Raw genomic sequence first — 15,512 nt, 5'->3', positions numbered from 1 at the left:
ACCAGCTATTTAGTCTAGCTAATGACACCAAAGAGATTTGATTAGAAACTAGCAAACAAATGCCCTATAAATTACTTAGAGTAGTAGAAGGCAGAGAAAAATATCTCTTCCAGGAGAAAGATTCTAATTTAGAAACCTTTGATATTAGAAATTTAAAATACTTTTTCTTTAACCACAACCCACCCTTTTCTTTTGACATGAACTTTTAGCTAAGGAAACTTACATAATTAGGGTCTGAGCCGTTAAAATTTCCATGTAGTTTCAAATGTCTAGTTCACTTTTTATTTTATTTTTAATCTGGGAGGAAGTATTCATGTGCTGGCTGAGAGCATTGGCTTTTGGTATTGGAAATGTTTGAATCCTATTTCTAGCATTTTCTAGCTGAAGCAAGTAATTCAACTTCTCTAATCTTTAGTTTCCATGTCCATATTACTAGGCTAATAAGAGTAATTATTCCTTAGGTTTTTGTGCACAGTAAATGAGACAATGATTGTGCTTCATTGATGTTAACTATGTCACCAGTTGAAATACACTGGATTGCAAGTAACAAAAAGCACAACTCACACAGACTATAATTATAAAGGGAATTTTATTGGCTCATATAACTGGAAGACCTAGAGATTAATGCAGTGGTTTAATCAAATTGTGAGATTTAGTGTATTTCTGTCTATCCACCTAGCCTTTCTCATTATTAGCTTTATCCCAGTTTAATTCCTCTCGTGAACCCAACATGATTGCCAACACTCCCAGGCCAGCTACATGTTTCCTCATTTTCATCCAGGAGGAATGACTGAGCCTATTCCAGCATTCTCAACCAAGACCAAAGACTAAAGATTTACCCTGACTGGAAGAGCTTTGGTCGCATTCCTAACTCTGAACCAGTCACTGTCATCAGGGCATTGGATTGGCCTAATCTTTGTGACATTCTCCACTCTTGAGATGAAGAGCAAGTTAGTTTCCCACAACCACAGTGATTACCAAGAGCAAAGTGAGGGATATTTGGAGGAGAAAAGTGGAAATGCCCACTTGAAGGTAATCAGTACATGTAGTATTATACTGTTGTCCAGCCCCCACCACCACCCACACTGTTGGGCAGGTTGTCTACTGCCCAGGCAGGAAGTTAATCTGTGTACCTTAGTGAGCTCAGGGAACATTTACATAAAAAAAAAAAGTTGTTAAAATTTCTATTAGAGGCAGAGTGATTTCAGGAAACACACACATACACACACACACACAACTGTTTGCCAAGATGAATAGTATATGTTTCTGTAATAAATCAAAACCTCCCTGCACTGAATACCTATTACTGAGAAACATTTGACCATTTTTGATTTTCAATTTAATGCTACGCTCTGAGGAAGTTTTTAAAAATTCAAAGTGACACCCAGCATCATTATCTACTCATATGACATCACTCAAGTTTTGGCAGTTTAGAAGATGTCTTTTTTGCAATTAGGACTGAGAACACTTAAGCTGTTATTCACTTTGTTCTAACAACGTCTTTGGAACACTTAGAGAATATCAGTTAATTGAATAATTTAAACTAAACATCTCTTTTCATTGTATTTACTTCACTGCTACAGTCCATTATTGAAAATTTCTAGGTCTACTATTTATCTATGGCAGATCCTGCTTTAACATTTATTAATCCAATAGATTTTATTTACATATGGAAAACCCTCATAAAATACCTTTCTCTATGACAGACTATGTGCTAAGTAAATATAATTAAGAGTCCTGTGGTGACATTTCAGAATTTGAAATCTCACAAACAAGTATAAAAGCATGTTGCAAAAGGAAATAGAAATGTATTTTTGATTTCTTGTCTTTCTTATTATTCATACCTCTCCTCATAGCTCTCTCACCCACTGTAAGAATAATTGCAAATGATGCACTTTCCTCACAAAATCGTGCTCAGATGAGAGCATTTCTATTCATGGATGAAGGATTCTGAAGCTCTGTGAAAATTGAGAAATGTCCATATTTATCCCTGACAAGTGACTTTCTACAACTGCTGAGACTTCTCCTTTAAAGTGCTTCCTTTGTGAATGCCTTAAAGTCTCAACTAGATACTAATCTAGCTTTCATACCATTTAGTTTATATTCTTATCTGTAATCAGACTATCTTCTTAAGAGTACAAAGGCAGGGTCTAAATACTATATTTTTCACACAGGATACTGTTTCACACATGTTACTTCATTTAATTTTCACAACAATTCTAGCAGGTAGGTACTATTTTTATCCTAATTTTGTAAGATGAGAACCTAAGCAATTGGATGATGGAGGAAAAATTTAAAGAAAAAAAATCTGACTATAATCTGTTCTCTTTCCTTTGAAAATGAGCAGGAAATTTGGAAGTAAAGTAGATCAACCTCCTTTTTTTACAGGTTAGAAATTGAAGGCCAGAGAGGGTAGTTATATGCCTAAGATAGTAAAGCTAGTTTTACGGAGGAGTTGGAAGTAAAACCCAAATCTTGTGACTTCTAGCCTAGTGTATGGTCACTGTTAGCATTCTTTTCAGTTACCTGCAGTTGAAATGGTAATAGCAGTCATACTACAAAATTATTTTGATTAAACATATTAATATATATCCTTTACACACCATTCTGTTTTCTTGTTTATGAAATAGGTTAGGTTAATTTATCACTAACATGCTTACTACGAAGTGTATCATTATACTTACTAAGCAAAAACCAAATTAGAATAGTTGTCCCCGGGATCCCCAGGTGGCTCAGCGGTTTGGAGCCCGCCCTCGGCCCAGGGTGTGATCCTGGAGTTCCGGGATCAAGTCCCACGTCGGGCTCCCTGCATGGAGCCTGCTTCTCCCTCTGCCTGTGTCTCTGCCTCTCTCTGTGTCTCTCATGAATAAATAAATAAAATCTTAAAAAAAAAATAGTTGCCCCCTACCAGAGACTAGGTTATTTACATGAAAGAACTAGCTGTATAGAAACTTTCAAAAACTCTATACTTTAGAGTATTTTAGATTTACAGAAAAGTTATAAAGATAGAACAGATGATTTCCATGTATCGCATATCCAATTTTTCCTGTTGCTTACATATTACATTGACTGGTATGATACGTCTGTCTAAAAAGATGCACTAATTTTGATACATTAATATAAGCTGAAATCCATACTTTATTCAGACCCTCAGTTTTCACTGAAGGTCCATATTCTGTTCCAGGATCTCATCCAAGTTACCACATTTCATTTATGTTTTCATGTCTCCTAAGGCTGCTCATGGCTGTGACCATTTTTTAGACATTCCTTGTTTTTGATGACCTTGATAGTTTTGAGTCATACTGGTCAGATATTTTATAGAATATTTTATAGGATATAGAATATCCTTCCATTTAGGTTTGTCTGGTGTCTTCCTCATGGTTAGGCAGAGGTTGTGTGTTTAGGGAAGAAGACCACAGAGATAAAGTGCCATTCTCACCATGAAAATATGCTATCAGTATGACTTCTCTGTATTTAACTTTGATCACCTGGTTGAGGTAGTGTTTGTTAGGTTTCTTGCCATTCTCTTTTGGAAGCCACTATATGCAGCCTACATTGAAGAGCTGGAGTGTTATGCTCAAACTACTTGAGGAGCCATAAATAATTTTGAATTTTTCTGCATCATAGATTTGTCTATTCTCCCCATTTCTTTCCTTTTTTAATTTTTATTTTTTAAGATTTATTTATTTATTTATTCAGAGAGAGAGAGAGAGGCAGAGACACAGGCAGAGGGAGAAGAGGGAGAAGCAGGCTCCATGCAGGGTCTCCAGGATCACACCCCGGGCTGCAGCTAAACCGCTGCCCCCCCCACTGGCTGTCCTCTTTCTTTTTCTTAAATGATTTTATTTAATTATTTGAGAGAGAGCACATAGGGGGACGGGCAGAGGAAGAGGGAGAAGCAGGGTCCCCACTGAGCAGAGAGCTGGATGCAGGGCTTGATCTCTGGACCCTGGGATCATGACCTGAGCCAAAGGCAAAGACTGAGCCACCTAAGTAGCCCTTCCCATTTATTTCTTTATTCAATTATTTATTCAAATTATTTGTTTATATCAATATGGCCTCATGGATATTTATTTTACACTTGGTGTTATAATCCAGTACTGTGTTATGTATTTTGTTGCTTGAAAATTCTTAACTTCTTCTGCCAGGGTTTGCAAAGGTAGAAAATAATGAAATTGTCGCAGTGTTCACTGAGGCACACTTTGTGCTGGACTCCATGACACTTCCACCTTTGTACCTTGGTTATATCTGTGGGGAATACCTTGCTATTTGCACAGTTGAGTGTGTGAGATCCTGCTTCAAGCATGCTGGTGCACCTAGCGCCATGAGATTGTTTAAAAGTAATAAAATATACATGAGTTTCATCTGCAATGTAAATGGCAATGGCACATTGATGTCTTTTACCTCATGTAGAGGCATTTATTGAATCAAAGCAAGTTTATAAAACTCTATTCCATAGTATCCTTAATACTGTGGTCAAAGGGTAGAAACAGCAGAAATTAGTTTTATTTTTAAGTCTTTGTATTTTTACATTAATACTATACATTTGTAGAAAAGTCGAGAACTTTTGAAAAACGGGAAGATAGCAAAATTACCCTTAGTCTCATTATCCACAGGAATAACCCCTATTAACATGTCATATTTCCTTCCCGTATCTTTTTCAATGCATAGATATATTTAACCTAATTATTATCATTCTGTATGCAGGGGTGGTTTTTTTTTTTTTGTCTTACTTTCTACCGCTTTTTCCTAAGTATTTGCCCATATGATTAAAAATACTCCATAAGAATGATTTTTAATGACTCCATGAACAGAAGAAACCAGACTCTGAGAGCAGGCAGGAGGTTATGACAATTGGCCTGTGCAGTAGATAAGACATAGACTGGAGTAGTGGAAAAGGTGACCAAAGAAGCATTTTTAAGATGTAATTCATAGGATTTCATGGTTGTACCCTGGGAGTCTAGGACTAATAGGTGCAGGTCTTCTAGCTTAGATGGCTGGGCATTCCATAATGATGCCTCAAACCCACATCCAGAACAAAAAGGAAAAGAAGTAGGTTGGAGGAGGAAATAGTGTCTTGATTTTTTATTGTCATGCAATACTTTGTCTTGTTTTTCCACGGTGGCATTTAAATTTCACATGCAAAACTGTTTCAGTGGTAGTCTTTGAAGGCAAGGATTGTAATTAAATATCTATGTTCTCCATAACATTAATTCTGTGCTGAGCATCCAGGAGGGGATTAAAAAATAGTTAAGTAAGGAAGGAAGGGAGAGAGGGAGGGAAGGGATGGGTGAGGGAGGAAGGGAAATGCTGAATGAGGATGAGATCAACTTTGGGTGTTTGGGGAAGTGTGCAGTTGGAGATTAATTACCAAAATTTGTTAATTTCCCATTCAGAAAAACTACCATCTCCATGCTTTTCTCCCAAGAAAACTGAGTGTTGAAATAAAAAAAAGTTGAGTTTATGCTGCCTAGAGTTATTTTTTATTACTTTTTGGAAAGATTCCTATATAATCTTACTATAAGGATCCATATGTTATTCCCAGAAAATTGATAGTGATAGAAATAGTACAATATTACTCTGGTTCTTTGTTTTTCTCTGGAGTTAACTTTGAGAGAAATAGTTGAGTTCTCAAAAAGAAGCCCAAATAAAAAACACCTGTGAAAACTATTAGAATTGTTCCAAAAGAAGTAGGGATATTCTTTTAAGTCTATAAGAAGTTTTGTTCATCATAAAAGCTCTGAGGCTATGGATACCTGCACTGCCAGTTTTATAGATATGAACACATATAGATACACTAGAAGTTTCTCCCCTGAATGTTTAGCATCAATTATAACATCTGTTACACAAGCTTCTCTGTTGGAATCTCAGAATTTCAAGTCCTCTGAAACAAAATGTTTTCCTGTGGGTATTGCTCAAGTTTTAGAATCATAGAACTGGTCTAATTTATTAAAACATTTATTGGCAAAAGTATCATGGCAAGGAAGAAAAAAATCAATAATTTGTTTATTGTACATGATGCCTTTTTCTGACAAATCTTTTCTTCTTGGAGTTGGTTTCTATGCTGGTGACTCTGTGCTTTAATGCAGTTTGATTTTCTTTGGGGAAGGAAAAGTGTGCTTGGGAACTCCCCGGGAGACAAAAGTTCAGAAGAGTTAAAATAAAATCTACCATGCTCTCATATCTGACAAGTATTTGGGTGAAATAGTAGAAGTAGTAGTTATCCAGTAATACAGTAGCACTGAGAGCAGAAGAGTCACCTTAACAATGATGTACTTTATTTTTTTAAAGATTTTATTTATTTATTTATTTGAGAAAGAGAGCAAAAGAGTTCTTTGTAAGATATGTGTTACTGCCTGTTAAAGAGAAAATGAAGGTGCAGAGGGGATGAGTATCTGGAGCTCAAGTTAAATAGCTGACCTCAACACCTGCACCTCATCATCAGAGTCTGCATCTGGTTACCACAAAGGTTGGGCACAGGGTCTGATTCCAAAAAGGAGTGGTCCATGTACATAAAGATTAAGAAAAGAGAATTTTATTTGTTTTCCTTTGGCTTAAGTTATTTTACATACTGTATGTGTGGGTGGAAAAAGTTATCTGCAATAATGAAGTGAGGCTCCACAAAAGTCAGTTTAGCAGACAAGTCAAGGGTGAGTAATCAGTGCTGTGGGAGTCCCGGAAAAGACATTCTGTAAGTACTGAATTTTGTACTTTTTTCAAGAGTGGTTAAATATTGCCCTTTAGTGGGCCTGAGTATTTATAGGCCCATTTTGTTGGGTTTGGACTACTGCAAAATCAAATTCCCAGAATTCGACCCAGAGTTATAGTTCAGTCCTAAAAGCAACTTCGTAGTAAAGCTTTGCTGTGACCAGGTGATGACTTTTCTGCTTAGTGTAGTATATCTTTCTGGTTAGCCCACAGCTAACTTGTTAAATAGTATAACACGCATCCTATTTTCTCTGAGACCGTTTTTTTTTTTTTTTTTTTTTTAATGCCTGGTTGTGCCTCTAGCTATTAAGAGCACCCCCTTTGACTCTCAGTTTGAATGATTAATTATATGGTACCCTGACTGTAAGACTTCTCTCCCAATTCTTACTGCCAATATTAATAAAAACATGAAGTTTTCTTCACTTTGTACCTGCAGAGCACTGACCTTATTTGACCTGTGGGAGGAGTGCTAGCATCTCAGGGGCATCTGTACGTGGACCTCAGTGAACCCTGCGTGGAAAGAGGGAGGGAGAAGTCAAGGCATGGGGCAATTCCTCCTGCAGCCTCTCTGTGTGGCTCACTTTCTCCTGTAGTACTGCGCTCTGAGTGCTCATGGATTTCCCATGTTACCTGCCTGCTTTCTTGTTTCTATGCTTCTCTTGCTCATTCTTGTTGCTCCTTTCTTTTCTTGACCTATTCCGTTGTAAGAGCCAAGGACTTCCTTCACCTGTTTCAAACAAAGCTAAAGCAGGTAAGAAGGGGATCAGAGACCATAGGCCTCCAAGAGCACAGAGCCTGGAGCAGCCAGCCCTCAAGTCGCAGAGCTCCTTCAGTGCCTCAACACTAGTGACTCGCGGATAATAACTTTCCTGCCCACCCATTGTCATACTTGACTTTGCTTAGTTGGTCTGTTGCTACAACCTGCTACACGGTGGCATCCTGCTCTCTACTTCTGCTTAGTTATAGCATGGGTTTCTTGGTTTGGGTTATACGTCGGCCATCATGGCCTCTCCAGTCTCTATCATGACCCTTTGGCATTAGCAGCCACTTGTAATTTTTTTCTTCTCTTTGAACTTAATACAAACAACCTTTGCCCAATAACACGTTTTTTAATAACAACCTATCACTAACTAGTCTGGCATTGTCTGCCCTTAGTTCAGATAGCCAGCTGCAGTTCAGATAGCCAGCTGCAGGTCTAATCAGTTAGGAACAAGGGGTAGGGAAGTTAAGTTCACATCAAGCATAAGCTATTCTTTCAGGGCAGGCTGTGGATGAGTCACTCGCTATGACTGACATACCTAGTGGAGCATGCCCATTGGCTACCATGGATTTTCCCCATTCTGTGTGGTTTCAGTTTCTAAAGTTATTTAGTCAGTTGACTTCCAACTAATCATTATGTTGCCAGGTAAGTGAATCATGGAGTGTCATTGAACTTAGGATGCCTCAGCGGCTTTTGAGTTCTGGTGTTGAGACTTCAGTTTTAAAGATCTTTGATTTCCATATGATGGAGATTTGCACCATACAGATATTTTCAGTGTCATAAGAACTAGGAGAGATGACTAAGTAGAAATTGGTAATGACTAAGTAGAAATCCTCAACGATGCCTCTTGATTCCTTGACAAGCTTATTAAATTTGAAAAGTTGAAAATGTAAGAGTTTTCATGAGTTTTCAACTTTAAGTGGATTTTGTTGATAGCTGCACTGAGCATGGCCTAAGTGTATGAAACATGTATGGAATGAGCCAATCTACAATCCACTGTCCATGGCAGTACTAGGAGCATTCAAGAAAATCTCCTACAATATAGACACTCTTTTCCCTCCCTGTACACTGCAACAATACCTCCACTTCCTATTGATAATAATGATCAACCACCCCAGCTAATAGAATAACCCTATTTTTGCCTATAATGAGAATCTCAAAAAGGCAAGGTGTCACTCTCAACTTTTAATCCATCTCAGCACCATTATATCTCCCAGTGGAAGCTTTCTTCCTGGGTAAAAAGGACTCCTAAGCAGCAGAGCTAAAAGTAACAGGGACTCTCAGATTGATTCCTCCACATATTTTGCAGACAGATGTTTCATGATATACATTTTAAAAGTCTAGAAATTATTAGTATGTGAGCCTTCTCAAAGACGTGTTTTTATAATTAGCACAATGGGCCCAGCTAGGCTGCATACTGAAATCATCTGAGGACCTGTAAGAGGAAATACTGCTGCCTGGATTCCACCCCCAGAGCTCCTACGTGCCTAGCCTCAAGGTTGAGAACCACTGATCTGTTTAAATGAGGGAAAGAAGGGTTGGCTATGAGGAAATTTGACGACATCATTGATGGTAACGGCCCTGCTTCAAGCCAGCCAGGAATGTGGAGGAAAAGATTTCTGAAAAGTAGTGGCAGGTAGAGTAGATGTAGGTGCTCTGGACATAATCTTATAAATGCTTCCTTTCAAATTCTCAGAGTCCCTTTCTTCCACATTCTTTTTCTGACTTTCTCAGAAGTGACCTGATAAAGTTCTGACTTTTACTCAAAATATACAACTTCAAACATTGCATCAGCCTTTCGACTTCAGTCCCAAAACTTTGAGTGTTGTCACAGAAACCTCCTTTCATCCTCTGTGTCTAGAACTCTGAATTTCAGACGTTGAGTGAGGCATTTATTTTACTTTCCCACCTGAGGATTCCCACTTCATATTCTCACCAGCATTTGTTATCTTTTATTTTTTTTTAAGAGTAGCCATCCTAAAAGCTATGATATGATATCTCATTGTGGTTTTAATTAGCTTTTCCCTGATAGGGATGTTGAGCACTTTTTCGTCTATTTGTTGGCCATTTGTATGTCTTCTTTGGAGGAATGTCTATTCAGGACTTTTCCCAATTTTTAATCAGTTTGTGTGTCTTTTGCCATTGAGATGTATGAGTTCCCTATAAAATCTGGATAATAACCCCTTATTGGGTATATGGTTTATAAATTTTTTCCCAATCTGTAGATTATCTTCATTTTGTTGATTGCTTCTTTTGCTCCACATAAGCTTTTTAATTCGATGTCCTTCCACTGGTCAATTTCTGCTTTTATTACCTGTGCTTTTAGTGTAATATCCAAAAATTCATTGCCAAGATCCATATTGAAGAGTATTTTTTTTCTGGGAATTTTACGACTTCTGGTCTTATAATTAAGTTTTTAATCCATTTTGAGTTGATTTTCACATATGTTGTAAGATAAAGGTCTAATTCCATTCTTTTGCATGTGGATATCCAGTTTTAACAACACCATATACTACAGAGGCCATCCTTTCCCCACTTTGTGTTTTTGGTGCCTTTACAGAAGGTTAGTTGACTGTGTATTTCTTCTCTGATGTATGGGTTTCTTTCTGAGACTTTTATTTTGTTCTATTGGTTTACATGTCTTCTTTTTATGCCAGTACTATACTCTTTGGATCATTGTAGCTTTGTAGTATAGTTTGAAATCAGAAAGTGTGATACCTCCAGATTTGTTCTTTCTCAAGATTGTGTTGGTTATTTGAGAGTTTTGTGGTTCCGTGTGACCCACTTCTGAAATTTTTGCAAAGGAATATAAGCCAAGATCTCAAAGAGATAGCTTGTGTTCCCATGCTTATTGTCATATTCATAATAGTCAAGATTTAGAAACAAGCTAAATGCCTATTGATGGATGAATAGAGGAAATTTATTTTTTTGCATACCAATAGAATAACATTCTACCTCAAATAAAAAAGAAGGAAAACTTTCCATTTGCAAAAATATGAATAGACTTGGAGAACATTATGCTATGTGAAATAAGCCAAACATAGACAAATACTGTGTGATCTCATTTACATGTAGAATCTAAAATAGTCAAACTTATAGGAGCAGATAATGGTGATTGCCCAGGGCAAGGGAGAAGGGAAAAGGGGAGGTAACGGTCAAAGAGTACAAAGTTTCAGTTATGCAGGTTGAATAAATTCTGGAGATCTGCCATGTAGCATAATGCCTTTGGCTAACAATACTGTAATGTATACTTAAAATTCTCTAAGAGGGTAGACGTCTCATTAACTATTCTTACCACAAATGAAAAAATGATAATAATAAAAGAGATGGGAGGGAGATTTGGGAGATGCTGGATATGTTGGTGGTCTTGATGGTGGTGGTGGCTTCACAGATGTATGTTTATCCTCAAACTCATCAAATTGTATATTAAGTATGTATAGCTTTTTACACATCAATCATACCTCAATAAAGTAGTTTAAACATAGCAACTAAGTGTGTGGAACATGACAGTTTAGGAAGAGTAAAGATATATTTGAAGTTTCCATAATGGTCACTAAATAAATGTTAAGTTTGAAAAAAAAAGTTTAAAATGACAAAGTTTGTTTTAGAGCTGTATATATACCTAGCACTTCAAATATATCTTTCCTAATACATCTTAACATTTGGGGACTTACTAAGCATTCTTAGAAAGATACTTTACAGTAAAAAATTATATTTCTAGTATCTCTGTAATCAGCCTACCAATTTTCTTCTTGGAACCACTTCAGTGAGCCTGAGAAGAGAAAACTCTTGAGATCTTCTTAACTTTTTGACATACTTCTTTTAGAGATTTGGAGGTATCCTTGGAAGTTTCCACTGTGATGGCTTGGAGCTTACTTCTCTGACACTGCTGGCACCACCATTCTCTCAGGGGCTCAGCTCAGACTTCCGTGTGACTCATCCATCCATTTCCCTCATCTCTCACATCTTGTCAGTTGACAAATTTAGTTGATGGAATCTTCTCAATATCTCTCAATTCACTTTTTATTTCCTTTACCACTAATCAGATCAGACCCTTGTGACTTAAACTCGAGCATTATAAAACCTTTTAAATAACTTCTATATCCACAGGATTTCTTTTCTCTTTTCTATCCGATGGAGAGAAAAGACCTGGTTTTGATTATTTTTGAAATCTAAGCACTTAGCCCAAAGCAGATAGGCACTAAATGTTTGTTGAAAGAGGCCTGGTTATATTGCTTCTCTCTTCAAAAGCTGAAATGATTTCATGTTGCCCATAGGTTGAAACTCTCCTCAACCTGGTGTTACTGCATATGAGTCTTCCTTTCCACCTCATTTCTCACACTATCCAGTGAAAGACCACTCATATTCACCATTGGGCTCTCACTGATTTTCCCATCCTCCATTTTCTGAATCTTCATTTGTCACAGTCCTATCAATATTTTCACACGCTATTCCATTGACATCTCTCTGAGGCCACCCCAGATTCTTCTCACATAATTGGTCTTTCTTTCCTGCTCTCCCAATGACTTAATAACTCTATTGTGGCACAGTCTGTCTTTAATTACAGCTCTTGAGTGGACAGGGTTTCATTATAAGTGCCAATTTTGATTAATTGGTAATGGCAGCCTACAGCACTGTATATTAGAAAAGATTATAAGGGTATACTTAGATTCCTCATGACAGAAGATGCCAAAACAGATCAGATGCCATCCATGGGCACAGAAAAAGAGAGGGAAAAAACCACCTATGAATACCCAACTTTGTTATTTACCCCCATGTTTGTGTCTACTCAGCTAGATCATGTGTCCTTAAAGACATCTTCCTCTTTTCATTGCCTCTGGTCACAATTTGTGTTCAATTGATTCTTTAACACTCTATTCCCTGATTTTAAAAGTTTACCATCTAAAATGTCAAATATGACATTTGAGATAGAATGTGATAATGGACAAGAAAGATATAAGTGCTAATGAAATGACCCTTGAAGACTGGGTAGGAAGACATAGAGAACAAGAGGGGGGAGGGCAAGTATTTATTCAAAGGAAATGAAACCAGTATCTTGGAGAGAGATCTACATTCTCAAGTTCATTACAGCATTATTCACAACAGCTAAAATATAGAAACAACCTAAATGTTTGTCATTGGATGAATGGATAAAGAAAATATGATACATACACACAGAGGAATATTATTCAGGCTTTTAAAAGCCAGTAAATATAAGTCCAGCGAAGTTATCTCTTAACTGAGTGTTAAATTCTAAAACAGCAAAAGTGAAAAACCTAATATAGTTAAAATTACCTATGAAAATACCTCAACTCGACCATATAGTATAATACATCTTAAAATATACCAGGTACCTTATAAATTATTAACTTTAAACTTCAAGAGGTACTGTGTAGAACAATGAAAACTACCAAATATGCAGCCATCTGAACTTTCAAACTTTTCTTTAAAATTCCTATCAAAGTACTAGAGGAGAATGCGGGGGGAAGGGGGTAGGAAATGTCTCCTTTCCTATAGATTTTATTCCATTTTTAGAAAGTGGTAAATTTATCTACAGTTAGGATTTATGACTTGGGCTTATTTTGAAATAAGGTATATACAAGAACATAATGGAAGGCTTGGAACATACTTGGTGCTTCACAGATGCTTGCTAGATTTGAATTTAAATTTTACTTATTAGGGATCCCTGGGTGGCGCAGAGGTTTGGCACCTGCCTTTGGCCCAGGGCGCGATCCTGGATACCCGGGGTCGAATCCCACGTCGGGCTCCCGGTGCATGGAGCCTGCTTCTCCCTCTGCCTGTGTCTCTGCCTCTCTCTCTCTCTCTCTCTCTCTGTGACTATCATAAATAAATAAAATTAAAAAAAATAAATAAATTTTACTTATTAACTAGACCCACATACAAACTATTTTTTGAAAAGTTGTTTAGAAGACCACTATTGGCTTCCTGTCTTTCCTAGTTGGCATCTTCTGTGTGGTGCAGTGAACAACTGTCACTCTTGCCATTTACACTAGTTACAAGACACCCTACCATAGTTCCAGAAATGTATATTAGAGGGAGAGAACATTTTTTGCCCTCCAAACTTGAAAATTGGTAACATCCTATCCTAACTAGCAAAATATGGGAAATATATTAATATGGGAAATACTTCCAAAAGTAGTATGAACTATTTAAGCTTTTTTGGAAAAATTCATCTTATATGTGAAATAAAATCCCAAGTCCTTGTAGTGGCAAGTACCAAAACCAGCTCATATGTTCATCAATAGAGAAATAATTGAAGAAATTATAGTACCACACTGTGGAAAATGATGTACCTTAAAAAAAAATAACTGGATAGATCTGTATGTATTGATTAGCAAAGTGCCCATGACACTTTTAAATTAAAGAAATTGTGAAACAATAGGCAACATATAATACTTAAAAAAAAAAAAACGGAAAACTCAACCAAAGAAAAATAAGCCTATATGTATGTATTTATATAAGGCCTTCAAACATGTGGAAGGATATATGCTAGGTTGTTATAATTGGTAACCCCAAGGAAGTGGGGCAATCTGATATTTGAGGGAAGAGCAAGACAGTCGTTTCACCTTTGTTTCTCTATTGTTTGAAAGCCTGATCCAAATTAGTGGTAATAGGAATTAAAAGAGAAAGACCATCAGGAGTTGGGATGGCAGTGGAAATGGAGTGGATGGGATTTGGCAACTTTTTGAGTGTGGTGGAGAGGGAAGCGAAGAGGTCATTGATTTTAGCCTGAGCCACTGGGGGAACAGTGCTGTCATGTGGGAACAGGGGTTCCAGGAAAAGAATTGGAATTTTTTTTTTTATTGTTACCAGAGGAGAGATGAGGAGTGTGGGTTATCTGTCAAAGTTGTGCTGCTTCTTATTTTAAATGATAATTGCTCCTATAGGAAAGCTTCTTTCTTGGTCTTGAAACATGGAAAAATAACTGCTTTATAATTGTATTTCATATGAACCGTAGAACTAGAAGAGTCAGACCAGCTTCTAAATTTTTACCTTATCCATGCTTATCATTCCAAAACAAAAGAATATTTCTTTTTGAATTGGAAGAGAAATTATAGGTATTTAAAATCATTTCAAATATGCAAAGAAAGGTAAGTTTTCCTGTTGTATGTGGCATAAAGTATAAAACATCACCTATACAATTTTTACTCTGTTTCTTTTGTTTTAATTATAGCTATTCCTCTTGCAAGTGTTTATTTAACATAATGCCTATAAATTAATAGTGTATTATTACAAAGGATATTCTACAGGGGTAGCTTTAGTTCTAGAAATAGCTTGTGCACTTTTATTCTACAGAAAGCAGCATTAGAAATTTAGCCCCACTGAGTATTTATTTCTTGCAAATACTGTCAAAATGCTGGGTAAATTTATTTCTGTATAATTACATCATATTTTATGTTGGGATTGAAATAGAAGAGTATAATCCATCAGTATGACCCTTTTGTACAGATAAATGAGCCAACACAGTTACCTGAATAAATCACTTTAATTTTCAGCTCGGTTCTATGGAAATCAACTGTTCTTGCATACCTTTATTCTCCATTCATCACTGATTTTGTTTTTACGTGAGACACTATTCTTATGTTAGTCTTCCTTAGTTGAGTTATGTGGGGCTCTCCATGGGGAATGTTTTTCATATTATATTTGTTATCTCGAATCTGAGTTAAAATAAGGATTCCCATAAATACCATGTTTTTATTTTGATTCTAAAGAATTTCATGAATTTAAAAACCTTCAGAGAACTGGGTGGTTATGGCATGTGAATGTACAGGATGATTCACTTTATTGACTAATTCTTCCAGTTTGAATGAAGCTGTATATGGTCCCCCACTGGAAGAAATAGGAAAGAAACAATAAATTTAATATTTTGTATATTTCTTATTTTTCAGAAAATAAATACTGCTGGAACCAGTAATGCAGATGTCCCCTTGGCTGATCCCGGAATGTACCAATTGGACATCACATTAAGAAGGGGTCAAAGTTTAGCTGCCCGAGATCGAGGAGGTAAGAACATAAGAGCAAC

At 36.7% G+C, this 15,512-nt stretch overlaps 1 protein-coding gene across 6 annotated transcripts in view; it reads left to right on the top strand.

The window, feature by feature from the left end:
- MCTP1 (multiple C2 and transmembrane domain containing 1) overlaps nucleotides 1-15,512 on the top strand; it is a 346,039-nt gene that overhangs the window by 40,650 nt on the left and 289,877 nt on the right. For all 6 annotated transcript variants that reach the window (XM_055312900.1, XM_055312902.1, XM_055312898.1 and 3 more), the window contains exon 2: nucleotides 15,379-15,493. In XM_055312900.1, the coding sequence (XP_055168875.1) occupies nucleotides 15,379-15,493 (115 nt within the window). The remainder of the gene's footprint in view (nucleotides 1-15,378; nucleotides 15,494-15,512) is intronic.

Source organism: Nyctereutes procyonoides, unplaced genomic scaffold (assembly GCF_905146905.1).
Source record: "Nyctereutes procyonoides isolate TBG_1078 unplaced genomic scaffold, NYPRO_anot_genome, whole genome shotgun sequence".
NCBI classification, from domain to species: Eukaryota; Metazoa; Chordata; class Mammalia; order Carnivora; family Canidae; genus Nyctereutes; species Nyctereutes procyonoides.
Note: the sequence above shows the minus strand (reverse complement) of the source record. Positions and strands in the feature narration are given on the sequence as shown.